The 27,850-nt window shown below is 37.7% G+C and overlaps 3 protein-coding genes across 4 annotated transcripts; 2 read left to right on the forward strand and 1 right to left on the reverse strand.

The window, feature by feature from the left end:
• The first annotated feature begins 1,982 nt into the window (after nucleotides 1–1,982).
• On the forward strand, nucleotides 1,983–3,822 carry LOC122648783 (mini zinc finger protein 1-like). 2 transcript variants are annotated; one of them, XM_043842005.1, is made up of 3 exons: nucleotides 1,983–2,290; nucleotides 3,348–3,350; nucleotides 3,811–3,822. In XM_043842005.1, exon 1 carries the CDS (start codon nucleotides 2,006–2,008, stop codon nucleotides 2,279–2,281), a length of 276 nt encoding a protein of 91 aa, XP_043697940.1. In that variant the 5' UTR covers nucleotides 1,983–2,005; the 3' UTR covers nucleotides 2,282–2,290; nucleotides 3,348–3,350; nucleotides 3,811–3,822. The 2 variants fall into 2 exon arrangements, with proteins under 2 accessions (XP_043697940.1, XP_043697939.1); XM_043842004.1 differs by lacking the exons at nucleotides 3,348–3,350; nucleotides 3,811–3,822 and adding an exon at nucleotides 2,468–2,544 and having other exon boundaries at nucleotides 1,983–2,309.
• A 4,712-nt stretch (nucleotides 3,823–8,534) lies between these two features.
• On the forward strand, nucleotides 8,535–21,052 carry LOC122670438 (NADH--cytochrome b5 reductase 1). Its single transcript, XM_043867315.1, has 9 exons — nucleotides 8,535–8,778; nucleotides 11,741–11,882; nucleotides 12,294–12,384; nucleotides 12,488–12,565; nucleotides 12,972–13,052; nucleotides 13,169–13,258; nucleotides 13,452–13,517; nucleotides 20,678–20,764; nucleotides 20,910–21,052. The coding sequence occupies exons 1-9, from the start codon at nucleotides 8,673–8,675 to the stop codon at nucleotides 21,000–21,002; spliced, it is 834 nt and encodes a 277-aa protein (XP_043723250.1). The 5' UTR covers nucleotides 8,535–8,672; the 3' UTR covers nucleotides 21,003–21,052.
• Nucleotides 21,053–24,138: 3,086 nt separating this feature from the next.
• Nucleotides 24,139–26,526, reverse strand: LOC122670427 (cell division control protein 45 homolog). The gene is made up of 2 exons (XM_043867303.1): nucleotides 26,387–26,526; nucleotides 24,139–26,022 (listed from the first exon to the last, which is right to left on the reverse strand). The coding sequence occupies exon 2, from the start codon at nucleotides 25,975–25,977 to the stop codon at nucleotides 24,202–24,204; it is 1,776 nt and encodes a 591-aa protein (XP_043723238.1). The 5' UTR covers nucleotides 25,978–26,022; nucleotides 26,387–26,526; the 3' UTR covers nucleotides 24,139–24,201.
• Between the last annotated feature and the right edge of the window lie 1,324 nt (nucleotides 26,527–27,850).

Here is a 27,850-nt window from a genome sequence, read left to right on the forward strand (position 1 = left end):
CATCAAAAGGAGATGAATATAAACTACAAAATGATATCTACTTTTGTAATTTTAGCTTCCTAATTACTCTACTCATTTTAAGCTGAAATTGTGTTAATCGAATGTTTGCTTGGTCCTCTATCACATGAACTAACCCATCTACTGCCATGTGGTAAATAGCTAGTGAAATGTTATACTTCACTAGACATAGTGACTAAGAAAGAAAACCCTAAAAAGGTTGCTTCAACTAATACAAATAGGGCTAAATATATTCTGGTTCAAGTTCCATTGGGTTGTGTGATGGGGGTTATAATGTTACATGCTTCACGGATGTACTTTTATTTTACAATAGTGAACCCCCCACCCCATGAATTCTAAAAGTGAATCCAATTGTGAAGGTACTTCAAATAGTATGATTTGAGTCAACTAATCAAATAACTTTCTTTTTAAAATTAGGTCTTAGGGCTTTGAATTGATTTTAAGAAACACCGTTGGAATTGGATTAAAAAATCTGGTTGTTATTGAAGTAAATTCTTGACCTTGGGTTTTAAATGAATTGCTACGCAATAAAAATACAACCAAATGAAGGAAACTAATATCCTTTGATTCTTTCATATTTAGTGTTTTTATTGGAGGACTCCAACCAACAATGTGGGAAGTTATACCTCCATTCCAAATTCTTCGAAGCTCTAACCATAGTTTGATATTCAAATTTCAATCCATGGATACTAGGGTTATGCCCAACCCCTTCCACATATAATACATCTTAACTTAATAAAGTTTGCATGCATCTTTCTACCTAGAAAGGAAAAAAAAAAAAAAAAAAAACATACATTTGCATCCAAGGGAAAAAAATGAATACTAACTATAGTTTTGAAAATTAGGAGGGATGGTCATTTTCTACTTTAGTGGGTGAATCTTGGCGCAACAGTTAAGTTGCACTATTACAATTATTAGGTTGCGTATTTTAAGCATAGAAATAGCTTTCCGCAAAGTGGGGGTAAGGCTGCCCCGCAATAGCGAGAGTCATGTGCACTAGTCCCATACAATGGCAATAACGACATGGAATGAAATCCTGGTCCAGTTCGAAAACTTCTTTAATTATTTAGAATTACACCCCAAATTGGGTTTCCCTTTAAAATGGATTGCTTAATACTAATTAATTTTAAGGAAAATGTTCTTTGTTAGGAGGAGGCCACGTCCAGACACAGTGGGGATGGAATAATCGCCCCACCCTCAATGAAAAGCGGAATTCTACCTCCTGAGATGCCAGTGCGCGCTCTTATTGGTTGTCGAGCATGTATGACCCCTACGCTCCCCCACAGAGAACGGTCTCCCTTAATTTTATATAAAAAGAGTTTTTTGATTTATTTTTTTTAATTCTAATTTGTGTTCATTTTTATGATTTTCATAAATTCTAATCTTTATTAGGATAGTTATCCATGTAACAATGGAAGGTAAAACCAATTTCATCACAAGCCCCTTTAATTTGAACTATGGTTCAAATTAAACTGTAACTCTAAGTTGAACTATGGTTGGATGATGACAATGACAAAGATTTAGTTCAATATGATTAAGGATGAAAGAATGTTTAAGGGAATGATTGGAATGGAAGGCAAATTAACATTTTCCTCCCATGGTGAATATGGATGGAATTAAAGCTTCAAAATATTAAGGAGATGAGATGAGATGAGATGAGATGAAAGAGTCCTCAAAATCTCGTGCGAGAATATTAAATAGACTCTTACATTATTAAACATAACAACCCAACAAGAAAAAAAGGAAGCCCACCACCACCTCTTCCAATCTAAAGTTATAAACTTCTTATAAATCTACTCTAAGAGGTGAAGAGATGGTGTTCATTTTGGTACCTTCTTCCAACCTACCCATTTATACAAACATCTTCCTCTTCTTCTTCTTCTTCTTCTTCAATATTCTCCATCTCTCTCTCTCATATCAATCCGGCCAGTACAATTAAGATCCAAGAACCTTAATTCCTGCCTCACTTTGTTATCCAAAGTACAACATGAGGCCTCAAGAAGAACCAAAGAGGGTCTCTAATGGTTCGTTGGCCAAGAAGGAGAATAAGGTAGTGAGGTATAGAGAGTGCAGGAAGAACCATGCAGCAAACATCGGCGGTTACGCGGTAGACGGTTGTAGAGAATTCATGGCTTCTGGAGAGGAAGGAACCAGTGCTGCCCTAAGGTGTGCTGCTTGTAGTTGCCACAGGAGCTTCCATAAGAGGGAGGTGGAGAGTGACAGTTTCTGTGACTGCTCCTCAGATTCCACCACTAAGAAATGACTCATTTCTGCCAGAATTGATGATATGGGTATCTATGATCTTCCTTCTTTTACCTTCTTGTGTGACTCACCGTACCTTTTGATTGATCTTGTTAATTAACTTCAGATAATGAATGATGTGCTTTAAATACTCTGAAAATTGCATCTTTGTAGAAGGACTTATTAGTTTTTCTTTCTTTTATTACAGGATTTTGAAGTTGAAAGAGAGTCAGAATTAAAGCTTCTTCAGTAGGATTAGAGAGATTTAAAAAACAACAAAAATATTAACTTTCTTGTGGATTCTCACAGAATATGAGATATTTAGATAGGAAATTGGTTTCAATTAAGTTGCAAATGTTATTTTAATGTAGCTTCTTAGATTAAGTATGAATTGCTTGAACATATATTATCTGTATTTGGGGTGATATTCTGTGATGGAAATATATTTTTGATTGGATTTATTGTTTACTTTTAAGTCTGATGTTGGTGGAAGGGCTTTGTCAAGTTACTATTTTTAATTAATTTGTGTATGTATGAAATTAATCCTTCTTGTTAAAAAGGAAAAGGTCATAATCAGAGAAGTTTTAATCTCACACCCCTTTGGGTCCTTTTTAGGTCATTTAATTTCTTTTAACTTTCCCCCTCTAAGTAACAAAGTAATCTATCCCTAATTATATGATAGATTATGAATTCTTGATGCAAAGAATGGAAATAGAAATTCAAGGCATAGTGATCATGTTGGCCATCTATCCAAATGGATAAAGAAGCTAGGTTTGTATAATTTTAATCCTCCTTGATTGGATATATCCACAGTAAATTAAATAGAATTGAAGTAAAGGATGGAGCATAGCTGTGCCTATCTAGTGTCAAACCTCATAGTGGCCTTCAGAGTTTCACAAACATGAACTAATCTATTTAGTTTTGGTGAAGTGATGCATTCCCAAACCTAAATCCTAAAATTGCAATGGGGTCAATACCCAACCACACCATGACCATGGATGGACCAGCTCAGCAAGCCCTCAACAATCATCCCATCCGGGCCCAAAGACCCGGTCGAACCGAGTTGCCACATCACCGATTCGGTTCAGCATGTCCTGGCCCTATTGGGCCAACTGTGGATGAGTCAACAACTCATCTGGATTCCTACTAGATTCAGCTTCAAACAATTGCAAGGTTGCAGGAGATCTTTCTATTTTATTATGTTGACAATAGGGATTCTACAATATTGGGAGGTCTATGGATATCATCAATAATCTACCTTCCTATTCTGAAATTGGAAAGCCCATCAAGGATTCTTTCATTCTTTGGTCTATGGAAATAATAATATTTCTACCCTTTTGGTTTGGTTTGACTTGTAGTGCTTTGGTGAGTTGATCTTTAGGGGCTGGTCACTGTTTTTGGTAGAGCTTTGGCTTTTGGTTTGGTTTGACTTATAGTGCCTTTCAGGCCTAGTAGTCTTTTGTGGCCTTTTGAGTTTTGAGGGTTCCTCTGGTTAGAAAAAACAACCCCCAGAATGGCATTTCACAAAAGAAATTAATTGCAAAGTGAAAGAGAACATATATGTACAAGACAAGATTTACATGGTTCACCCCCAAAAAAGAAGGCTACGTTCACGGTCGAGTGATAGTACGAATCCACTAATTTGTGAAGCAAAAAAATACAAAATCCTCTCTATCATCTCTCAAAGAGATAACAACATTATATAAGAAAACCCTAACCCAAAAAAATACAAAACTGCCCCATGTAATCCACCCGATTTGGACTTGAACCAAAATAGGTCAAAATACATATCAAATTGAAGATCTCAAAGAGCTCTACCGGAGTTAGGGCCTATGGTGCTGATGTATGCACTTTTTGACCATTCTGACGTGTTTCAAAGGCGAAACAGTCCGCTGAAGAAAGATCTTTCCCCATTCTTATTTTTGGAAGGTTGATCAAAGGGTCAATTTCTCAGTTTTAGAAATGGCCTAGTTTCTATTTTTTGATTTGGAAAATTCATCAAGTGTTAGTTGAAAAAATCCTCCTTAGCCCTATTTTTTAAATAAAGATTGACTTGAGGAGCAAGCTAGAAGCCGCCAACTAAGCAACCTTAGAAGACGATCTTTATTGCTTTCTCCATATTTTATTTAAGCTATTTTTAGGAATAAATTGTGTGCCAACTGCCAAGGAACTACTTTACTAAATGTTACCTTATTTAGGTTTATTTTCTCCGTAAATTCTCAACGGGTATAGGTTTTTATTGTTTAATCTCAGTTGTAGGTTAATAGTACTTAAGGTTTGAGTTTATGATTTTGTTTTCTATTTAAATGTAATGCTTTCAATTGCAAACATGGAGTGAATGGAAGAATTCAATTTGCTTTTAGCAGACATGTTGAGTGTATAAACTTTAAAATTAACCTAGAAGAGTTATATACCACATTCTAGAAGAAATGTAGCTTTCTCCATGCGATTTCATTTTCTTCTTGTATTCGTGTTAGAAGAGTGTGTCTTGATTCTCCTGATCCATAGATCCCAACGAGGCTGCATCACTAGGGTTCTCATCCTCATTGAACGATATAAAGAGAACTTAATTAGCTACCAACAATACATTAACTTTTTTGGGTAAACACCAGCAATACTTTGACATGTAACTAGAAATCATAGCCTTAAGAGTTAGAAGTTGTATCAAATTTATTGAGCCAATGTAGGAGTTAGGTTGTGAACTAATATTTCCCTATACATAAGGTCATCAGCAGTTTCAACCAATTAGAAGCAGCTCCTTTGACATGTATTACTTTGAATGAAGAATTTAGGGCAAGTGATTGAACCGTGGGAAATTGCAGGTGGGAGTGGTTGCAAATTTCAACTTATTTTACTTTCAATTCCAAGACTTGTCTTATTCTTTAGCTTCTTCCAATCCAATCGAGTGTGTAGAATAGAGAGGAAAAGGTCCAAAAGGATTCAAAGTGCAGAAAGGAAAATGCCTATTAGACATAATTAGTGATGTTTACACGACCTCTTCTGGTTCTCTAGCTATCCGTGGAGCGTTGGGCTCCTCTGTTGCACGCATCCAAAGGCCTATAGTGTTTGGGCACACAGTTCACTATCCACATGTATGTTAAGTTGTATTCCGACGCATTGTGGGTCGTTGGATGGTGCGTTACACACCATATCGCGTTATAGAGAACCCAAATCTATCACTGGGTTAGTTTAAAAAGACTCTTTAAATGTTCCTGAGTTTTTATATATATTCACGAGAAGATCTTGAACTCGTATGGTGAGATTGAACAATAAAAGTTTGAAGAAGTAGTTGAAAAGTAGGTTTTCTATAAAAACGATTAATGGCTGGAAATAGGAACAAAACAAGGGCAAAAGTCCTATCGATTGTGGATTTCTACCTTATCTTGGGTTACCAAATTTGACTTGAACTAATAAGTTGGGGGCATCTACTATAAGCTTTTTGGGGTGTTACAACCATTTGGACTAGGCATGTAGCCAAAGGTTGGCAAATTTTCACGAGTCAATATCGGTTGATCTGATCCGAGATTATGAATCATGTGTGGTAGTATAATGATAGTTTTGACTTTATCAATAGGAAGTGGGAGTGTAACAATGACCTAAGAGTTTAATCATGGAGTCACTTCACCTGTCAAGAAAGAATTCTTCCTTCTTTATGAGTGAAGGAAAACTTTCGATCACCCTTAACAAATGGGCTTTTATTAAGTTTGATTGGATAGTCTAGTTATTAAATGGGCTGCTTTCAAGCCCATTGTTTTCATTTGAGGGACTTGATACCCTTTCAGTAGTAATTCAAGCCATGGCATGAACACTCTTCGATAGCCCAAAATATTCATGAAAGGAAAGAGATAACACTTTTTTTTTTGGGTAATAAAAGGAGATAACACTAACAGGGAGGAGGAGATGACACTCACAAGGAATGGACGGATGGTTAAGAGTTAAGACTTAAGACTAGAGGGAAAAAAAACTTTGTTCGAGAGTGCGTACCCTATGCTCAGACATAGAGGGGGCAAAATGACCATCCCACCCGACCCCATGAAAGGCAGAGAGGTATGGAGACTATGGTTATCCACTTAATCACCCCATTACTAATCTATTGCTTTTATTTAGCAACATTAATGAGCTATAACACAATGATTTTATTTTTCGTTTTCTTTTTTGGTGTCTACTGGAGCACAGATCAAGTCTATTTGACTTCGTAATGTAACAATGGTAGGCCAAATTGGGTCAAATATGTGTTCCTTCAAGCTTGTGCCTTAGAAGAGCTGGTACAGTGGTATATGGATATGAATTGAATTTTTTTCTCCTGCCTTATTGACCATATCATAGAACTGAAAGGAGCATCTAAGGGCATTTATGACTGTACACTTTGTGGGTAAAAAACATTTGTTTGGGAAGTGCCTCAGGGATAACTTTCATCGCGTATAAAATCGGGCCATCCTAGTATCCTACTATGGCCTTGGCCTTGGCCTTGTTAAAAATGGAATTGAATCAAGTCAATCATATTTTGAATGCAAATCGTTGGATCACTTGTCAAGGAAATGTGCAACCATCAATGGCCATAAATGTCTCACCTTATTTATGAATGCTCGAAAATACCTCCACTATTGCATAACACCCTTGGGATACCATCAAATCCCATCGGTTGAGGGAGTAGCGGTTGACCATGGCTGTGGGAAAACTCCGTTAATTATTTTTGGTCTAAAAAAAAAGGGAATCATTATATTGAATTGAGTTTTGGGAGTAATTTAACAGTCAACTACTCTCATTATTAAATAAAACGATTGAAATACCTTTCATCCAACAAATCGTTATTCCCTCCAATTCACTATCTCCTCAAATTTCTCTAATTCCTCACATGGGGTTGAAAATGATCACCCTACCTCCTACCCAAAAACACTGTCCAAAGTGGGATCCATTCCCCCTATTAAAGGAATTGGAGGAATTAGAGGTGTCTACGAATTGGAGGTGACAATTATTCTCATCCAACCCTCACCCCCACTAGTTTGATTTGTGTCACTTTCATTGTAAGAAAAAAAATTGTTGACTAGGGTTATAATATTGGATCGAATGGGACATCAGATTCTGTTGTCGGAAAGAACTTTGCCCTTGCGCTTCATGATGTTAGGTGAAAGTCGCAATTCGGTGAATCCACCACCTAAGTTTCCTCTCTCTCTCTCTCTCTCTAAATCATCAAAGTTTTTCTTTCATAAGGATCAACGTTTTAATTCAGGGTATCAATATTGGTATTAGTCACTATCGACACTAATATAATGCCCATATATATTGGAGCATATCGGATGACCAAAAATTCAAAAAGTGCCACTATTTTTTTTCTAATCAATATTATATCAGGATCGATATCAATACGGATCGATTAATATGTCTCATTCAATACCAATACCTTAATCCATGATGAGACGTGACAAATTGATTTTATGGGTAGGTAGATAAGTTGCTTCATGTAAAGAGGAAAAAGAGTATACCTTTTCTATGGTTCAGAAAAAATTTTCCAATTAATTAAAGAGCGTGTCTAAATGACAACTTGATACCGTTTAATGACCTTATTCCTTAATTTTTTTTTAAGTAAAAGTTAAGTTTTCAAAAATAGTTTGATAATAATTTATCATTATGTAATGGTAAAAGGTTTCGTTCATCAAACACGGTTATGCGTAGAAGTGCAGAATGTGAGATGGACAACACATCCTATTTGATGTAGAGTTTGAGAAAAATTTCTTATGGAACAATGTACCATTCACATCTAAACATATAGAGGGCAAAATGACCATCCACCCCCATGATGCTTCTATGCGCATTCTCGTTGGTCCCCACACGCACACAGGGGCCATTGGTTTGGGATTGGGTTTTTATAAACCAAACCCCTTGACTGAGTCGAACTGATATGAAACAACCAGCATGGGGGAAAAAATGGAACAGGACCGAACCGACGGTTTGACGAACCGGATCTTATCCAGTGCACATCGAACGGCTGGCGGACGGCACACATCCCAAGGACAGCGCCCCAGCCGTCCAATGCCCGCTGGAGAGGATCTGAATTCCGGTTTGACACCATAGGCGTAGCTCTGTACCAATGCACGCAGGTCCCAATCCTTCAAATTTGAAAGTTTGGAAGGAGAAGAAGATGACAGTCTGACGTGATCTGGTACCCACAAGGGGGTTAGGTTTACCAGATCCCTCTTCCTCCAAATCGTCAATCTCCTAGTAATTTTTTTAATATATATTTAATTTCTTAAATATAGGTGATTTTTCTCGTCCGCCGTTCTCCTCTGGTATCATCGTAGTAGACTGATAAAAACGGAGGAGGAGGGAGGATAACGAAGAGAACCAACCCATTCTTCCTTTGAATCCTCTATTAACGATTCTGAAGATTTGGTGTTTCTGAGTTTATTAAAAAAATGACATTCTTAGATTCACTCACACCAGAGATTGTGGGTATTGCTGTCGCTTTTGTCGCCATCGGCGCCGGTGCTGCGTATTTCTATCTCAACAAGAAACCCAATGGTATGAGATTCAGTGATCCGAGAAGTAACCTGTTTTTCTTTAGATTTTCTGTGCCTTTGACATTAGTTCTCTACTTTTTTTATTTGGGATTTTAACAGCAGTGACAGTGTTTTGATCTCTGCATCTCTAGTCCATTATCTGTTTGCTTAGGTTGCTTCTTCTATGGGTTTCACTGCTCCTTTATTGCAGTTCGTCCTATTTTTTGTATGGTGTAGATATTTGCAATTCTTCCGGTTATTCGTAACTGGATATTGTAGCTCCTGAAAATTAAGCGGTTGTTGCACTGTGGGATCTATTAGTGTAATGGGTAGTCAAGCCATTAAGAGTGTTTTCTCACTATGGGTGATTTATTATTGAATTCCTAGATGCAAAAGGAGTGATTTTTTTTTCTTTCGTTAATTTTGGTGATAATGGTTCCTAATCATTTGGTATTTGCTTGTTTTTCTCTCACTTGAATCATTTGGTTTATCTTTTTAATTTGGTAATATCGTGATGATTTTCTTAAAAAGTCGTTGACAGTGTTTGATTTTGACATGCTTGGTCTTTTAATTTCTTATATCAACTGGACAAAAATTCATTTTAACATAATCTGTTCTGTTTTGAGTCTTTTGACTTATTTTTTTATTTTCTGCTTGCTTGCTCCTCCTGAGACTGAGAGACCATGATGATGAAGGATGCTTGCATTTTATAATAGTGAACTATGTGATGCTGAGCTTTGGCCACATTTCTGTAATGGAATATATACCTACCATATTTCCTTATTTTAAAAAATACTGCACTTTTTCTTTTACTCTGGATGAGTATAAGTTGCTTGACGGCATGTAGATGCCTTTTCTTTTTCCACAGCTCACGATTCTGCAGCAGTTTGTCCCAGATCATTATTTGATATGTTTGCTTAGATTTTATAAAATTCCAGTATTTATCAGTGTTTTTATTCTCACTGTTGGGCACCTTTCACCTTTGATTGTTTACCTGAAGTTATTTTTAGCATTTGGAATAGAAGATTCTGCAAATCCATCCTCCATCATAGGAGGGGGAGGTGATATTTACTTAATACTCTTGAAAATTTTGCTTTTTTTTTTTTCACCCAAAAAAAAAAAAAAAAGACCTTTGGCCCCCTACATCAAATTCTAAAGCAGACTGCAACCATATTGTCTTGTTGATGTTGTTATGACAAAATGGATAAGAAGACTGATTAATACCCAACTGAACTAGTCATTCAGCTATTTTGTTTTGTTTACAGTATATCTTCAAAACAATAACATGACCAAAACTTGAAACTAAGCTCCTAGTGTCATCTTGTAGAGGCTTAAGACAGCATTCACCATCGTCTAAGCCCTAACACAATTGGACAACAGGCTTAGAGTCAAACTGCACTTCGACTTCTTATTCCTCTCTCTGCTGCCAAGTTGAGGCTAGTTCGGATGGCCGAGAGTTCTGTGTCAAACTTTAGTGGGTTGATCCTCTCCTTGGATATATCCAGCAATGAGGGATTCCACTTGGTCCCAAGTCATCCTCCAACCCCTGCCAGTCCTGAGAAATGAGATCCAGCACCATCAGTATTTGCTGCACTGTTCTCATAAGCCTGTTCCATACTTTACTGCAAATTTATGTGAGCTGAGACCTTCTTAAAATTGAAAACTAGTTGTTTCCTACATTTCCAAATGCGTCAAACAAAAAATATTTTACTGGAATTGCTTAAAGGCAAAAGAAAATTGTATTGGTCCAAACAGACCAATTATTTTACTGAAATGTAATATGGAATTTTGGAAAATGACTTTCATTTCAAATATTTTTATGTTGTTTCCAGAAAAAGTGTTTGCATCTCTGTCCATGATAGAATTTCCACTAATGGAGGACACATTATATGGATGTATTCTTTTCTTCATTCAATCAAACCTAAATATTCTTTTTGAAAGATGTACAATATAAAGTTTCTGGACAAATAGCTGAGATGATCAATATGAAGTTGTTTTTATAGATGAAAGTTCAATTTTGGGAAACTTTTTTCCACTGAAACAGCTGGAGCCGTAGGGTATACAATTCCCATAAAGAATTATGTGTTTGATTTCTTGAAGATGCAGGTGACCCCATAAATATCCCATGTTTATATGTACAGGTTGAATACTAAGCCTCAAAATTTTTTTAATGTGGTCAAATTGTTTTAACTTTTTGGCAGTTGCATGACAATTGAGGCTGTGTTCCTGTGTCAACTCCATACAAAGCACCTGTGTCATTTTATGCTTTAATCCATTGCTGTAGATAGGAGTTGGTTGAGCACTACCATCATGAAAAACATTTGATTTCAAAGAAGGTCTTCCATATCATGGGTCACTTTACTGATGTCCATGACACAATAATGTTAAGCCAGTTCTAACTTAACTGGAAGAATCATGAGCTGAAATTAACAAATCTGAGACACAATCTGAGACACCACCAGTTGTAGGTGAAAGAACATCCTAAATTCTTTTTACAAAATAGGGACCAGGTATTCACTTAGGCCCCGTTTGTTTAGAGGGGACTAAACAGAAGTCGATGGTCTATGGTCAGCTTTTAAAAATGGAAGTCGATGGACTTCAGATCTTGGAAACTGGCACACGATGCCAGGTTCACAGCTACACAATTTAACTATTCCTGGTTATTGCTTGAGCCAGTATACTTGTTTGCAGTGTTGCATGCTTGGAATATAGCAATTACTAGTTCTTGTCTATTTACTAATGCTATCTTTTACATCTTTATTATTTCTTTACAGATGGATGTCCTTGTTATTTGAGATTTTCCCCTTTTTTTGGGGGTAGCGGGTGGGCGTGGGATTTTGGGTGTCTTCCATCCAGCATTCTATGATTACATCTGATCCTTTTATGATATACAATTTAGAACTCTGAGTTTTCATCATGCTGAATTTAGGTAATCACTTGTTTACTCATGTGCTAGTTTTCTGACAAGTGATTTATGTTTATAGGTTGTTTAGACTCAGAGAACTTCAAGGAGTTCAAGCTGGTCAAGCGGACTCAGCTTAGCCACAATGTGGCTGAATTCCGATTCGCTCTTCCTTCACCTACTGCAGTGTTGGGTCTTCCGATTGGCCAACATATAAGTTGCAAGTATGTTTGTGGTCTTCATCTTCGTATTTATTTAGTTGATCATACTTAATCTGAGATATACTTGAGTCATGATTCCTGCTTACATGTCTAAACTCTGTTCTGGTAGACTTGAATTTTACATGTTGAATCCATAGGAATCTTTCTGACTATCATTTTATAGATGACTGCTTGCAGATCTCTTATGCCAAACTTCATCTTAATCAAGAACACATTAATATATAATATTTAGCTTTCTTCTTTTAATCATTGTCATATTTCATGAACAAAATGATAAGTAGGATAGTTAAGTCAGTCTTGGCAACAAGAAGTACTCTTTCATTTCCGTTGCATGTGCCCCACCTGCCAGTAGTGGGCAAGAAGAAAATCGGACGCTGGGTTACCATAATAAATGTTTTCTATTCTGTTGAACAGGGGAAGGGATAGCAATGGTGAAGACGTAATCAAACCTTATACTCCAACTACTTTGGATTCAGATGTTGGATACTTTGAACTAGTTATAAAGGTACATATTGTCTGAAATCTTCTTTTAGTTTTTTGTATCTTCTTGCTTTTGCATGTCCCATCCGAATTGGTTTAATGCTTTTGATTTTTTTGGGTACATAAAGATGTATCCTCAAGGAAGGATGTCCCACCATTTCAGAGAGATGCGTGTTGGTGATTACCTTGCTGTAAAAGGGCCTAAGGTACATGTTTTTAGCTTTTTATGGTGAATTGTATTTCGTAGGTTTTATTTTGCTTCTTTATGTACACTGTGCACTGTTCACACTGCTTTTTGGACCACACAGCCTCATTAACTCATTCTAAATTTTAGACACACACACACACACATAGTTTTGTGTGACTCAATCCAAAAGTAAACGTTAACTATATTCAAGGTACTCGACCAAGTTCTTACTCAGTATCATTCTTTCGTCCTTTACTGTATGTTATTTTTTATTATAGGCAATTAAGGGACATTGATGACGATTTTCCAATTGACATTCTGTTTGGAGAAGAATAACTCTCTCTCTCTCTCTCTGAATACAAAAAGAAAAGGTTTATGAAAATGAACTATTTTTTATGGTTGGTATCACATATTGATGCTTCCAGGGTCGTTTCAAGTATCAACCTGGCCCAGTAAGAGCTTTTGGGATGCTTGCTGGAGGCTCCGGCATTACTCCAATGTTTCAGGTGCATAAATAATAGTATGATTCCTGTTAATCCCAAGTTGTATTCTTTCGGGGTGAGCTGTTTTCTGTAGGACTTCAGAGTTATATATCTTTGTTTCTGTTGTGATGTAATTGCAGGTTGCTAGAGCCATATTGGAAAACCCAAAAGACAATACCAAGGTGTATCTTATCTATGCCAATGTCACATCCGAGGACATTCTTTTGAAGGTGGATGTCTGTGTGTGTGTGGGTTTTGTTAAAATTTGTTTGAGTGATTGTTTGTTTATTATCTACAAACACAGTTCTAGAAGGTATCTCTAAATGAGAGCTTATATACAAAAACTAAGGAAAATATAGACACAATACTATGATATGCAATTTGTGTGATCGGACTTGATTCAAGTAATTTATGTATGTGCAGAAAGAGCTGGATGGCCTTGCAAGTAACTATCCTGACCGCTTCAAAGTCTACTATGTTCTGAATCAGGTCTGTTTCCTTACTTCCTTTTGCATTTCTCCAGAATTTTGCATCTTTGTAGTCTAGGAAGCATTTTTTTAGTTCGTAGAATGATTTAGAAGTCCTTAATTTCATTCATTGGTTGATTTTTAGATGTCATTTCATGTCAGTGCTAGTCATTTTTACCAAATAGAGTTGTTAACAGGTACCCAGTTATTCAGGTATCCAACAGTCCCAGACTCGACCGATGTGGCTACCCCACACTTTTCTCTTGCTCTGTATTGTGACTTTGAGAGGGGGGAAAAAAAGAGTCAAATTGGTTTTCCAACAGTAGCTAAGGATCAGATTAGTACCTGGGAAGTATTGGGTGTTGAGCTTTGGTATAGTCCCAAGAAGAGAATTGCATGACCTGCCTCGCTGATACCAACAACAACAACCACAACCTAACCTTATCCCAACTAAATGGGGTCGACTACATGGATCCTTGCTCTCCAATCAGATCTGTTTGAAGTCATACAAGATACGAGACCTAAGCTATGCATATCTTTCCTCACTACTTCACTTAGAGGTATTTGAGGCTTGCCCCTGGCTCTTTAGTTCCTTCAATTTGAATCAAATCACTCTTCCGAATTGGAGCATTTCGAGGCCTCCATTGAACATGACCATACCACCTCAAATGACTCTCGTAGCTTATCATGTATATGGGCTACTCCCATCTCAGCTCTAATATGGTCATTCCTTACTTTATACTTCTTGTTTTGCCACATATCCATCTCAACATCCTCATCTCCGCCACACATAATTTATCTATGTGCCACTTCTTAACTGCCCAACATTTTGCACCATACAGGCATACATCATAGCCGGTCGTATGGTAGTCATATAAAAACTTCCTTTTGAGTTTTAAATGAATTCGCTGATCACACAATATGTTGGTTGCCCTTCTCCACTTCATCCATTCTATTTTAATTATTTGGGAAACATCATCTTCTATATCACCTTCTTAATTTTTGATAGAGCCCAGATATCTAAAACAATCACTTTGAGGTATCTCCTTATCATCAATATTGACCACCTCCTTAACTGTCATAGTGTGGCTAAAGTTGCATATCATATATTCTGTTTTTGTTCTACTTATCTTAAGACCTTTTGATTTCAAGGTTGATCTCCATAACTCCAACTTGCCGTTAATCTCTGCTTTTGTCTGTCTCGTCCACCAACAAAATATCATCAACAAAACACACACACCATGGAATCTCATCTTGTATGTCTCTAGTTCAATAATCTATGATAAAAAAGGGTGTACCCAATGCATGAGGCTCCCGCCACTACAGGGTCTAAGGAGGGTCATAGTGTACGCAGCCTTACCCCTACTTTCGCAGAGAGGCTGTTTCTAGATTCAAACCTGTGACCACTTGGTCACAATGGAGCAACCTTACCATTGCACCAAAGCCCGCCCTCTCAATCATCCATGGTAAGTGCAAACAAATCAAGACTTAAGGTTGATCCTTGGTATAGTCCAAGCGTAATTGGAAACTCACTACCTTGGCCCCCCACAGTTCTTGCGCTAGTCACCATGCCATCGTACATGTCTTTAATTTTGCCCACATATTTACATGGCACCATTCTCTTCTCTAGAATGTACCAGATTAGCTCTCTAGGGACTTTGTCATAGGATTTTTCTAGGTCAATAAAGACCACATAAGGGAAGTGTAGAAAACCTAGGACCTATAACCAGTAACTTGAGAGAAGAGAAAAAAGAGAGAATGAGAGAATATTAACTTATTGTTTTCATTAATAGGAAAGCCCCTCTATTTATAATAGAGGGGAAATTACAAATATAAAGGGGAACTCCTAATCAGATTAGGAATTCCTAATCATGATAGGATTCCAAGTTACAATAGGAAAAGAACTAGAACTAACAACTCAAACTGAAACTAAGACTAACAACTCACAGTAGATTTAGGACTTGACATAATTAGAAACTAGGACTCTAACTAGGACTAGGAAAATAGAAGATACACATATCAATCAAATCACTGTTCATGTGAACAGTGTCACATGAACAACACTTCAACACTCCCCCTCAAGCTGGATTATACAAATAAGTAAAGAAAGAAGATCCAACTTGAACTAAAAGGAAAAAAAAAAAAAACTCCATAATAATGCAAACACTCCCCCTCAAGTTGGCGCATACAAGGTATTAATGCCCAACTTGAACAAAATGAGAAGAAACTAAGTTGCAGCAGAATCCAGCTTGACAGATGAATGTAGCTCCCAAATAAACCTTCAAGAATTTGAAATAATTGATCTTCAAAATCTGGACAGGATCAGCAAACCGGGACTAGAATTTCTTCCAAAAAAAGGCAGCTTTTAACTATCTTCAATAGCTAATCGGTGATGAATCTCAGATTGTCATAATGACATAAAATCTTGAAGTTAAATAACTAGAGCAGCAAGTAGCGGAAACGAGTTGAATTAGGCAGCGGAAAAACACTGTATCAACCCAATTGAAAGTCCTCAAATAGGCAATAACCAAATATCTTCAATACTCTTCAATACTTCAATCTCCCCCTTACGGCAAACTCAACCCAATAACAAGGATACCCAATAGCAATGGTGAAAAACACTGATCTTCTATGTTTTGCACCAATGTTCCTGCAAGTTCTGTGTTCTGCAATGTCTGCAGGTGTACTGTACATAATCCCCCCCTCACGTGTAGTACACATGGACATAACAAAGATGATGTAAGAAATAGGGAAAAAAACATAATATTCCAGATTTTTCCAAGAGGTACTAATTGTAATGGAAAAGGAAGAAATGGCAAATTAGAAAATACCATAAACTTCCAAAGGGGTTATGGGTATATGCCAAAGGGATGTTTTGGGATATGAATTAGAATTATTGAAAGGGAACGGTGTTGGAAAAAAGGATGACATGACTGTAATTTGGTGGAAATCCACTTTTAAATACAATCCAAGCCAAAGGGTAAACTGGTAATAAACCAGAATTTTCAAGGGTCAATTGGGTAGTCAAATAGGGGAATGTATTAAAAGGTAATGGCAGTTCCATAAATAACCAAAATTTTGCAAGGGCCTTTTTGTTAAACAAAAAGCAATGGGATGCAATAAGTAAAATAATGGCTATGGAGAGTGGCAATCTTGTAAATAACCAGAATTGTCAAGGGGCTCTTGGGTAGATAATTTAGATGAAATCTACTTACAAATACCACCCAAGGCAAAAGGGTAATGTTGGAATGAACAGTAAAATAAGGACAAAGGTAGATAAGAAAAGATGATAAGGGCATAAAAGGGAACTTAAAGAACAAAATAAAACGCTAGGAATAAAGTAGAGTAACCAAAAAGGAAACCAACTCATAAAAGGAAACCCAGTTTGAGATATTGGATGTCTTCCTCACGCAACCAGCCAAAACAATATAACGCTGTCTTCAATAGTTCAACCTCACGATGGGAGAAAGAACCAACCACAAGAGGAAAACGAGCCACAGAGGAAAACGAGAACTAGCAGCCAACTGATTCTTCGATCAGAAACAGCAGCAGCTTATGGAGAAAATTAATGTAATCTCCAAAAACTTAGATCAGAAAGAAGGGAAAGGAGGAGGTGGAACAAAAGCTGCAACTTTAACCTCACAGTAAAACCAGAAAAGATATGATTCTAGCAAAGGAAGATTTCCACGCAACTCCAAATAGAAGGTCGAAGATTAAACAGAAAACCTGCAACTCCAATCTGGCGGTAGGGGAACAGCAGCGATAAATATTTGACTCCGTGGAAGAACAGCTTCAATCAAACCAGCAACAACAAAATACCAGCAAAGAATCGATACCACCAAAAATCAATAGCCAACATCAGAGAACAAGAGCCCATCCAACAACTAAGCCAAGCAACACTCAGCAAGACGAAAACCAGAAAATCAGAGATCTTCCTCACGATAAACAAAGAGAAACTGAGCAAAAATAGGGCAGGTCCTGAACTCCAGCCCCTCGATCACCGTCAAATCGAGAAAAAGGGATTGCACCTTCAACAAAAGCAGGTTCTTCAGAAGCAACTACAGCCCAGAACCAGGTTCTTCATTAATCGATCAACATATTAGTATTTAATCTGCAACTCATCTGAAGAGCAGAAATCAGATTCGAAATCTGATGTAGAGTTTTCAGAATCGAATAAATAAATTGAGTACATGAAACCCTAGTTCTTCTTTTTCTATGAACTAGGGTTTTCTTCTTCAAACCAAAAACCCGAACCGACTCTCGAAATGGCAATCTTGGAGAGAATCAGGCACTGATTGCCTAGCTCTGATACCATGTAGAAAACCTAGGACTTGTAACCAGTAACTTGAGAGAGAAGAAAAAAATGAGGAAGAGAGAATAATAACTTGTTGTTTTCATTGATAGGAAAGCCCTTTATAAATAGAGGGGAAATTACAAATAGAAAGGGGAACTCCTAATCAGATTAGGAATTCCTAATCATGATAGGATTCCAAGTTACAATAGGAAAAGAACTAGAACTAACAACTCAAACTGAAACTAAGACTAACAACTCACAGTAGAATTAGGACTTGACATAATTAGAAACTAGGACTCCAACTAGGACTAGGAAAATAGAAGATACACATATCAACCAAATCACTGTTCATGTGAACAGTGTCACATGAACAGTACTTCAACAGGAAGTATTTTGTTTTGCCTCGCTGATACCACTATTAGCAGATATCTTTAGTTTATTTATTCCTTGCCTTTTCTTTCTAAGTCTTTCTTCAGCATAATGAATTTTAAAGGAAGTATTTGTTTTGTTATGGTGTTGCAATGGACCACTGTTTCCTCAATTGTTCAGGGATGTATCCCGAGATGCATTTTTTATCCCAATAAGAGGGTGTGATAGGAGCTGCAGTGCTGATACAGTCCAATTGCCTTTACACCTCCTGAACCAAAATATTGGCCAATAAATATCAAAGACTTCCATATGAAACATTAAAAATAGTTGAGGATATACTTATCCCCTTTATTTATATTTACTTGTAAAATTTATGGTGCCTATATTATTGGGATGCTTCTATTGTTCCTGAAGAATTCAACTTCCCTGTGCCATACATGTGTCCAAACAAAGTGTTAGAATCCAGTTTTGGTTGGTCCCCATTTAAAACCTTGTAAGCACAAATATTCTTTAGTGTGCTTTTGCAAACATGTCATCACTGCTATACTTATGATTTTCAGGGGACAAATAAACCTTGTGGTTCAAAACAAAATGTGTATTTCATGTAATTATTGTGTACCATTTTGATCAAACAATTGGTGGGGGGTATATCTCCTCTATTGAATTACTAGGTTCAGATTCCTTATGCACGTCTCATGTCATATGTGTATGGCATCGGATGCTTGTGTTAAACAATATATTTCCCCCTAAATAGTTGATACCTGTTAGCAATCTTTCCGTATATATTTACTACATCATTAATGATTCAAGGGCTCCCATTTTCTAAATCAGCCTGCTTTTTGCAGTGTTGAGGAAATAGACAGGAACTTAGGTTCAATAATGCCTTTAACAATGAATTGGGCACATCACAAGCTCACTTTCCCTACATGTGGAATCTGGGCTGTTCCTTGGTATTGTTCAATTTTCTTCATTTTTTATTCTCCCCTCTTACTCTAGGGATGGCAAGGGCTTGTGTTTGCTGCAGGTTTTGGATACCTGACCTAACCCATTGTTCCTAACATCAACCTACACCCAGTCTATGAATTGAGCGGGGCAAGGCATGGTGGGACAAAAATAGGACTGGGTTGAGCTGGGTTGGGAGAATGTCAAGAAGTTCAACAAGAACAGTTTGAAACCCTTCCAGGAGTCATGACCGCAGTTGTTGCAGCTTTAATCCTGCAGATATATAAGGGCTTGTGTAACTGAAACAAAAGAGGACAGATTCCGAGTGTATGTGAGGTTATGCTCATAGCTTCTACCATTTTCAATTGCCTTCTGACTGACAGGTGGAAAGGAATCAACAGAAATGTCTTGCTTAGCACAGTCTTGGTAAAAGCCACAACTTTTGGGGTCAACTCCTCTGACAAGCGGAGTCTTTCTCACTTCCCGCTACCCATATAGTCATTCGTCTAGCTTGTTGAGCTACTGATAGGAATATAAAAAGGATTCTTTGGACGGGCTCTGTCATGGAAGTTTGAATTTTAGTGCTTTAACCAACTCTGTTATGGCTGAAACTTGACATGTGAGCAGGGAACCTTGGGTTTACTGGTCCACAAAGTTTCAGTCCCATCCCTAGATTTAGAGATCGGGATTCAATTGATTGTATTGGCCGTGACTGATCCCAGTTGACTTGACAGTCCCACTTAATAACTTGCATGGAAAAGGACTATTTCTGGCTAAGTATATACATAGTCAGCTGTGTTATGGCCAAGTTGACTTGGGATCAGCCATCCTTGAGTCCAAGCCCTAAATTCTTGGTCCCATTCAACCTGCCAAGTAGCAGAAACTAGTTAGAAAGAGTAGAAAAATAACTATGAATGTTCATATCCATGATTAAAGTTTTTGTTTGGCTTAACACCTGAACTGCAGTCAGTTCACAAAACCAAAATCTGAATCAGTAACTCAGTGAAGTCTTAACCTACTCCAATGCCATCCCTTACCCCTCCAGAGAGAAGAAGGGGGGGGGGGGGATTTAATTTTCATAGTCCCTATCTTGTAGACATCCAATAATTTATTTCAAGACTTTTGAGGATTACATGCAGTGAGTTATATGCGAAGAAAAACAGTGGGGTTAATGGTTGATCTGGCCATCTAGTGATTGTCATAGTGTATCTTTTTTATTTTTCTAGTTTCTTTAAGCCCAATATTCTAAATTAATTATGATAAATTGTGTATTTGTTTTTGGCAAGAAAGTAAATAATGTTATCAAAATAATGTTCCAGCAGTGTGATGTCATAATGACATCCATAATGGGATTAATTGGAGAACTGGGATGCTCTGATAGATGCCTTGCATTTGCTTCACTTGGTTTTCTTCCTGGTTATTGAAGGCAACAAACAGCTTTGTAGACTGAGTCCTGACCATTGATTTTTCCTATGAACCATACATGTCTTGTATCCTAATTCTAGTTGACTATAGTTGTCCCTTTTTCTCATTGGTGTTACGTACTTATCTTCTACTCACAATGTAACCTTCTCTAGCCTCCTGAGACGTGGAATGGTGGCGTTGGTTTCGTCTCAAAGGAAATGATCAAAACCCATTGCCCAGCACCTGCGTCTGATATTCAGGTGATTAGGAAATTCTCTCTTTCTATTCACTTGATTTTTTTCTTATTTTTATTCTCTGTTTTCCACCTCTAATTACTTGTTATATGTAGTCCACATTATTGAATTATAAAGTTTAGCCACTTAGCTTTAATCCAATAATTTGCAGATTTTGAGGTGTGGCCCACCGCCCATGAATAAGGCCATGGCTGCACACCTTGATGACCTCGGATACACCCCGGAGATGCAGTTCCAGTTCTGATTTTTTCCTAGGTTGTATCCTTTATTTCTCTTGATTACCATGCAAGTAAAAAGAAGTCCTTTTTTTTGGGGTAAAAAAAGAACTCCTTTTAATCCTCTTATATTTGTCCCTTGCATGGGTTGAACAAGAGATATGTTGCCTTAGTGAGAGCTGGTGGAAAAATTGGCTTGTGCTTTAGAATGTATGAAATTCCTAATTTTCAGACAATAGAAGAAAATAAATGGATCAGGTGATATTTTATTGTATCTTTGTTATGCTATTTTGAATTAAACGTCTCCAAATCCTGTGAATTATGCAGAGTTCATATCATCCTTTGAAGAGTAATTACCTCATGTCTGCTTACAGTTCAACTTATTTATTGTGTTCAGTGATATCTCAAACCTGTCAAAGGAACTGCTAATTTTCAAATAAAAATGAGACGAGATGAAATGATTCTGAGCACAATACAGGTGAAAATAAACCAACATGAAATAGGAAAATTTTTTATTTCACGACTTGTTAGGGGAATAAACTGCATGTCGATAGTAAACCTTGAGCAATGTATTCACCAGCAAAGTGATTGAAAATCAATTTGATAAAAGAGTGGACATGAATGATAAAAGCAGCTATGGTGAGTTGCAAAAACTAAGTGATGAAGACATTTGGGGATGATGAAACTATTGAATGAGATCAGATAGTGATGGCTCAGAGAAAGTTCTTAGCAGGGATTGATACTCAGAGAGGGTAGGAAATGGGTATTGCAGTCATCATGTCAGCTTTGCTTGAGAAGATCCAAAGATTCAGAATCGACCAATAAAACCAACCTCCTTGTTCCCTCTGATATTCATAGGTGCTGTAATGGATCTGAATCAGGTTTCATATCAATCTATATTTGATTTACGGATTCTATGATGTTGTTGCTAGCAAGTACCACTCTTTTTTATTTTAGACTTTCCAAATAATTCTCATAGGAGATCCGGGCTGTTTTTTTTTTTTTTCCTGATCTTTCGATAAAAAGACTCATTCTTATCTCCCCCCCTCCCACCACCAAACATAGCTTATAACCTTCATTATATTGTGCTCTTCAAAGAGCAACTCTTCTTGAAATCTCAAAATGTGTTGAGTTGTAATCTCATTCTAAGGATTCTTGTGGTTTTTTAAGAATCCAATTACATGAGAATTAGGAATAGAGAGCTTCCCCTCCTCCTTTCTTTGTTCGACTCTTTGGTCTTAAGAAAGAGTTATTACCCTTTTCCGATCCTTATTGCCCAACTTAAGAGCAGATAGCTTATGCATTCCAATTTCCACTTATTGAACAGGGTACGTGAACCATGGATGCCAAAGGCATCCGTGGGGTAATCTCATAGTAGAATACTTCATCCTTGCTGGATCAGTACAAAATTTTGTTTGAATTCTTTGAACAAGACAAAATAAAATAAGAGAAAAAGAATGCTGCCTGGTCACTTGGAATCTGCGCCCAAATATAGGAACACGAAAAATTAATACCCTATCCCTTATGAAATAAAAAATCTCATTCATGTGGATGTCCCTATGCACTTTTATTGACTTTGTGCTGGTGTAAGGGCCACACGACCAGGTATCCATTTCTTATTCAAAGTTGGCTGATTAACTGATTAAGGCATTAAAAAAAAAAAAAGAATTAAATGGAATACATATAGTAGGGTTGGAGGATGGAAAAGATAAAAAAAAATCAATAAAAAAGAGTTGCTGCTGCCCATTGCTTTGTACAAGAACAGCTCATCGTCTTCAATGGTACAATTCATTGGCCTATTAAAACAGATGCATTCTGGTTCAAACCCTTACCAGTTGTTTGAGAGATACGTGGTATGGTTTGCTGAGCCCTCCAATCCTCTTGAAGCTGATTTCCATGGGTGAACACCACAGAGCCTCCGCTATGAGAGAGAGACAAAGAAAACTCTAACATAGAGAGATGTGACACAGAGAGGTGTATATCGTAGTTGTGTACGCTGAATGGTGCATGCACAGGGAGTGGTTCACAACATGGTACATATTGAGAGCGGTGCATGGAGTATCAGATCTCTTTTCTCTATTATGCTTAAGGATATGGGTGGAGAAAAAAAATGAGATTTTTCTCATACATGTGTACAGTGCTTTGTGAATCTATCTTTAAGATGAAAACAATCTTGTTATCTAAAAATGGTTTTTCTGAATATTTGTTAGTCTCTAGCATTGACTAAAAAGAAGACAATGAGCTGTTATTCAAGCTTCACTTTTAGGTTTTCCAATGAATTAATCTTTCAAGAGATTGGAGTCTTACAAGAAATGGATCTTGAGGATTGATGCCTTGTATTATGTCATTTGGGTGGTGGGCACTTCCGGGATGAGCAAGGACTAATAATTGTAAATCTGAAACCAAACCAAAGTCACAAGAGAATGTTCAGGCTCATTTTTATAGCCTCAATATAAGCTCAAGTTGGAACTTGGAGGTGAGAAGAGAAATCAATTCTTGATTAGAAAAACAAAATGGAAGAAATCTCATGGAAATTCCAACCTTTAGGGTTTACACATAAGGTCCATCTTTTGTCCATTGAATGAAGGACGTCTCATAAAATAATCCAAAGACTAATGTTGTTGCAGATTCACTTGCCAAGAAAGCTGCTAAATCCTAATCAAAATCTTGGATTAGTACCCTAACTTTGTGGGTTCTAATGTTACTTGGAACATACTGGATAAAAGTAAATTCAGATTTGTGGCCTAAGTCATGTTAGCTTTAACTTTGGATTGAGATCATTAGAACCAAGAAGTTTTCTGTTGATGGCAATGCCAAATGTAGAACTTCTAATCTTTTCTTGCAACATATTGTATCTCCACCTAGGTAATGCTTATATTTTATCTTTTATCGAATTTGCTGAACTTACAAGAGAAAAAAAGAGAGAAAAACCACAACTCATTTATAAGTACTTCTCGGATGTTCAGGATCTATAAATATATTTTGTTGTAATAGTCTCTTGGACAGTTCAAGGACAATAAACATATTTGGTTGTACTAAAGTAGTACTCAAACATGTTTGGATTCATCTTTAGAGCTCTACTTAGAAAAGAAAGAAAAAGAGGGGAAAAAAATGAAAAAAAATGTTAAAGTACAACATTCAAAGAGAGGAAGCTCTGGTGAGATAATATGTGGAAACTGGAAGTCAAATAAATCTACTCAACCAGTTAGACTTTCAATAATCCTACCATCAGAGGTTCTCAGTTAACCTGATCATGAAAGAATTGACAGAAACTGCATCCAAAACTATCCAAGAAGACTCAAACAACTCATGGAAGATCTTGGCTCCAACCTCCTGAGCTGCAGCTATAAAAGCAACCCCAAATGCATTCCCTTGAACTGCCCCCAGACGTGGCTTCCCACACACCCCAACAATCAAAACTTTGTTAGGTTCTTGTGATAAGCAAGCACAGATCAAAGGCTTCATCTTTGCACCCTTCTCCCGCAAAGCATCCATCAAGAAGTAACAGAATTTGGTCAATGCTTGAGGGTAACCAAGCAATTTTGTATCTGCAGGATCTTCAAGCTTCACCCACCTGAATTTCCTCCCGCTTCTGATAGATCCACTCTTGGTTATGGCTATACTTCCTTGCCTTACGATAGCCCTTTGTATTTTTATTGCATCTTGCATACCATTTCTCAACTTGTCAAGATTATTCAAGGACAATGCATCAAATGCCACCCCAAACTGTTGAGAAGCACAGGAACCATCAGATTCTACAAAAGACTCAAGCAGTGCAGTGACTCCATAGACCACGTCGGCTGCAGATACCTTTGAGCTATACCCATGAAGTCGTAAAAAGCTTCGGTAGTAGAACTCTGTGAGCCCATACTCAGGGAGAAACTTTTCAAACTCATCTTTCATTTTCCGTTTTACTTCGAGGTTCATGTACTGGAACTTCTGTTGGCAGTCAACAAGTGCAAATCCCATGCGAGCTAGGAGAAGCTTAAGCTTCTTCAAGCCATTGTCACTCCAGGTCTTCAGTTTGGTCGCAATGTAGGAAGAACATACCATTGAATCGAATAAATTCCATTCCCTCAATAGCATAAGTCGTGGCTCATCCTCGTATGCAATTCTAGAGGCATCAGGGGCTCGTATCTTCGTCCCATCTTTTAGGGTAACTGAAGTTATTGCATCCAAATTCCCTGAGCTGTTAATGTGCTGCTCCATCTCCATCACACCAGCTTGATATCTCTCATTGGTTAGTCTCTCATGGACGAGCTGATCAGTCAAAGAGACACAGGCTAGCCATAGCAATTCATTTGTGTTCTTTCTAAGAGCATGTGAAAGATCAAACATGAGAAGGCCTGAAGGCTTTCCATGGAAAGTACCCAATCTGTAATACTCCTTTTTCAGCTTCCTGTAAAGCTTCAAGGGATCTACTTCTGTTTCCTCAGAGACCCTCCTCCTCTTCCGTGACCCTGAACCGTCTTCCTCTTCACTTTCACTGTCATCTTCACTATCAGAATTCTCATCAATCTCATAATCACCATTCAGATCCGATGCATTTGCCACGGTGGAGACATCAAAGTCATATGTTAAATCAGCCTGGAGCTCATCATCCTGAGTGTAGAGAACAATAACCCTATCATTCTGATTACTGAGATTGTGGAGATGAATAGGCCGGTGGCTATCAACAACAAAGACACTTGCAAGGGGCCCTAAATCCAGAACACGTCGAAGGTCCCTGTGGCATCCCCAATTAAGGAGTAGGAGAGAGACAGGCTGACTGGAGGAAGGGCATAGGCTACGGCCTGCATATTTGTGGATTTCCTTAAATGAGGAAACAGGGTAACAAGCGTATTTGATAGAATCAGATTCGAGGATATGGAGGATGATCTTAAGGGCGCAAAGGGAGTCAACATCAGAGGTTGATGGAAATATCAACAAAGGGGAAGAAGATGAAGCAGAAGCTGCCTCACGTAAACGCTTATAGAAAGATTCAACCCTCTGTTCCCTCACCATAGTTTCTAAATTGGCTGTCTTATCGCGAATAAAAATAAGATTTTTCTGCCGAAGAGCAAAACAGGATAGGAGCCAAAATAGCTTATCTAAAAATTCTCCCAGAGATCAGCTTCATCTGTTGATTACTTACAGACTAGGATAACTACATTCCGCTCCAATCCAATTGTGCAAAAATCAAAATGATTTTGACTCTGGAGTGTGAAATTAAACGAGTGCAGTGCCCACAAGCCTAACACTAGGAGATCTAATCTAGAAACAGCATTTTTTAACAGTAATTATACGGAAACTACTGAATTGCAGAAAAACCCACTTCACAAAAACTGAAAATGATCTGAAATGAAGATTATTATTTTCAGAAATTATTGATCTAGGAAGAAGATTAACTCAGGACTGGGACAGTCGGGAGTACCTGAAGGTGGAACAAAACAAGAACAGGCGTCGGTTATGATGAGATTACAATTCCTCTGAGTCGTCGCCACTCACCGGCCATTGAGGATCTGAAGAGGTTCGATGGGCAAATGGAGAGAGACATAGAAGTTTTCGGCATCGCTTTTGAACTTCGAATTTTAAACGTCTCTTCTGCAGTTTCGAATGTTGGTGAAAATTTAAGTTTCCAGAATACCGCCAAAATTTAGCGGCTAACGAACCCAAAAAGGGACAGATTCTGCGCTTCAGATTTCAAACTTTAAAGCTAAAAAGGAATAAGATGAAATGACTGTTATATCCCTGAAGTAAGTCCTTTATCCCTATGCACCCCTACATCGTGCGGGGAGCTGCATAGCTGGCTGTTGACCATGCCTGATGCCTCAGCCTCATTTCGGCATTTCGGTTTTTTTGGCTGTGTCGCTGTTCCCAAGTTCCAACTTGTTTGTTTCGTGGAAAAGAATTTCTAAAAAATTCTCAGTTTCTGTGAAAGTCTGATGGCCACTCGAAATCGGAAAAGGCAACCAGCTGGGATAAGAGTGTCAATTTAACATTGGAATCGGGAATAATACCGGAACCAACCCGTTAAAACTTGGAAGCAGGGTTTTAGTATCGGTATCAGTGTCGGTATCGATACCGATCCGGATAGGTCGGTATTGGTTTGGATTGGACAGATTTACGAATTTTTATCCTCTCAATTACACTGCCCGTACTTGACCGTCAAGTACATCTAATAGAGGGAGGTGGACCCCACCTCGGGCAGTGTGTTCAGGTAGGGGGTAGGATAGTCATTTCTGCCTACTCTGTTAGATGTACTTGAGTCAAGTACGGGTAGTGTAATTGAAAGGATAAAGATCCCAGATTTACTCCTATTTTCTTTAAAAAATTTGGATTTTTTTTTTAATATTTTTACCCTTGTCCATACTAATCCACCAATATGAGATCGGTCAAGTTCCAATGCCAATTTCTCAAATCATGCATGGAAGTGTGGACTGTTTTATTAATAAATGGGACGATTTTGGAAACTAATTTTGGAACAAGTTACTAAAAAAGACGGGATTTGAGTTTGGGGAAAATGTTGAATCAGTGGGTCATATGCTGGTTACTTGTTCTTTTGCGAGGGCGATTTGGTTTGGCTCTTCTCTATCTTTTTTAACAAAGTTATTTCTTCCTATAAGATGAGTGACTGGTTCCAGTGCTGGAATGAGATTTTTTGTGAGGATAAGAAGTTGGCGCAAGAGAGATTCTCTTTGGCTTCTTTCATCATGTGGTATATTTGGAAAGCCCCGAATGATTCAATCTTTAACAATCAGTAGTGGTCTCCCCGACAAGTTATTTCTTTGGCAGAAAAAGTTTATCAGGAATTTTCTTTAGTATGCTTCAAGCCTTTCTTGGATTCTGCTGCAGTCCCTGGTTGCATTTTTCAGCCTTCCCTTTGTTGGTCTCCCCC

Source organism: Telopea speciosissima, chromosome 1 (assembly GCF_018873765.1).
Source record: "Telopea speciosissima isolate NSW1024214 ecotype Mountain lineage chromosome 1, Tspe_v1, whole genome shotgun sequence".
Taxonomy (NCBI): domain Eukaryota; kingdom Viridiplantae; phylum Streptophyta; class Magnoliopsida; order Proteales; family Proteaceae; genus Telopea; species Telopea speciosissima.

What these genes read in the sequence shown, in the direction of transcription:
- LOC122648783 (XM_043842005.1), top strand. Translation starts at nt 2,006, where the DNA reads ATGAGGCCTCAAGAAGAACCAAAGAGGGTCTCTAATGGTTCGTTGGCC.
- LOC122670438 (XM_043867315.1), top strand. Translation starts at nt 8,673, where the DNA reads ATGACATTCTTAGATTCACTCACACCAGAGATTGTGGGTATTGCTGTC. An exon ending in ACTTTGAACTAGTTATAAAG is followed by an intron (nt 12,385 to 12,487) that starts GTACATATTGTC and finishes GGGTACATAAAG; the next exon opens with ATGTATCCTCAAGGAAGGAT. An exon ending in CCGAGGACATTCTTTTGAAG is followed by an intron (nt 13,259 to 13,451) that starts GTGGATGTCTGT and finishes ATGTATGTGCAG; the next exon opens with AAAGAGCTGGATGGCCTTGC.
- LOC122670427 (XM_043867303.1), bottom strand. Translation starts at nt 25,977, where the DNA reads ATGGTGAGGGAACAGAGGGTTGAATCTTTCTATAAGCGTTTACGTGAG.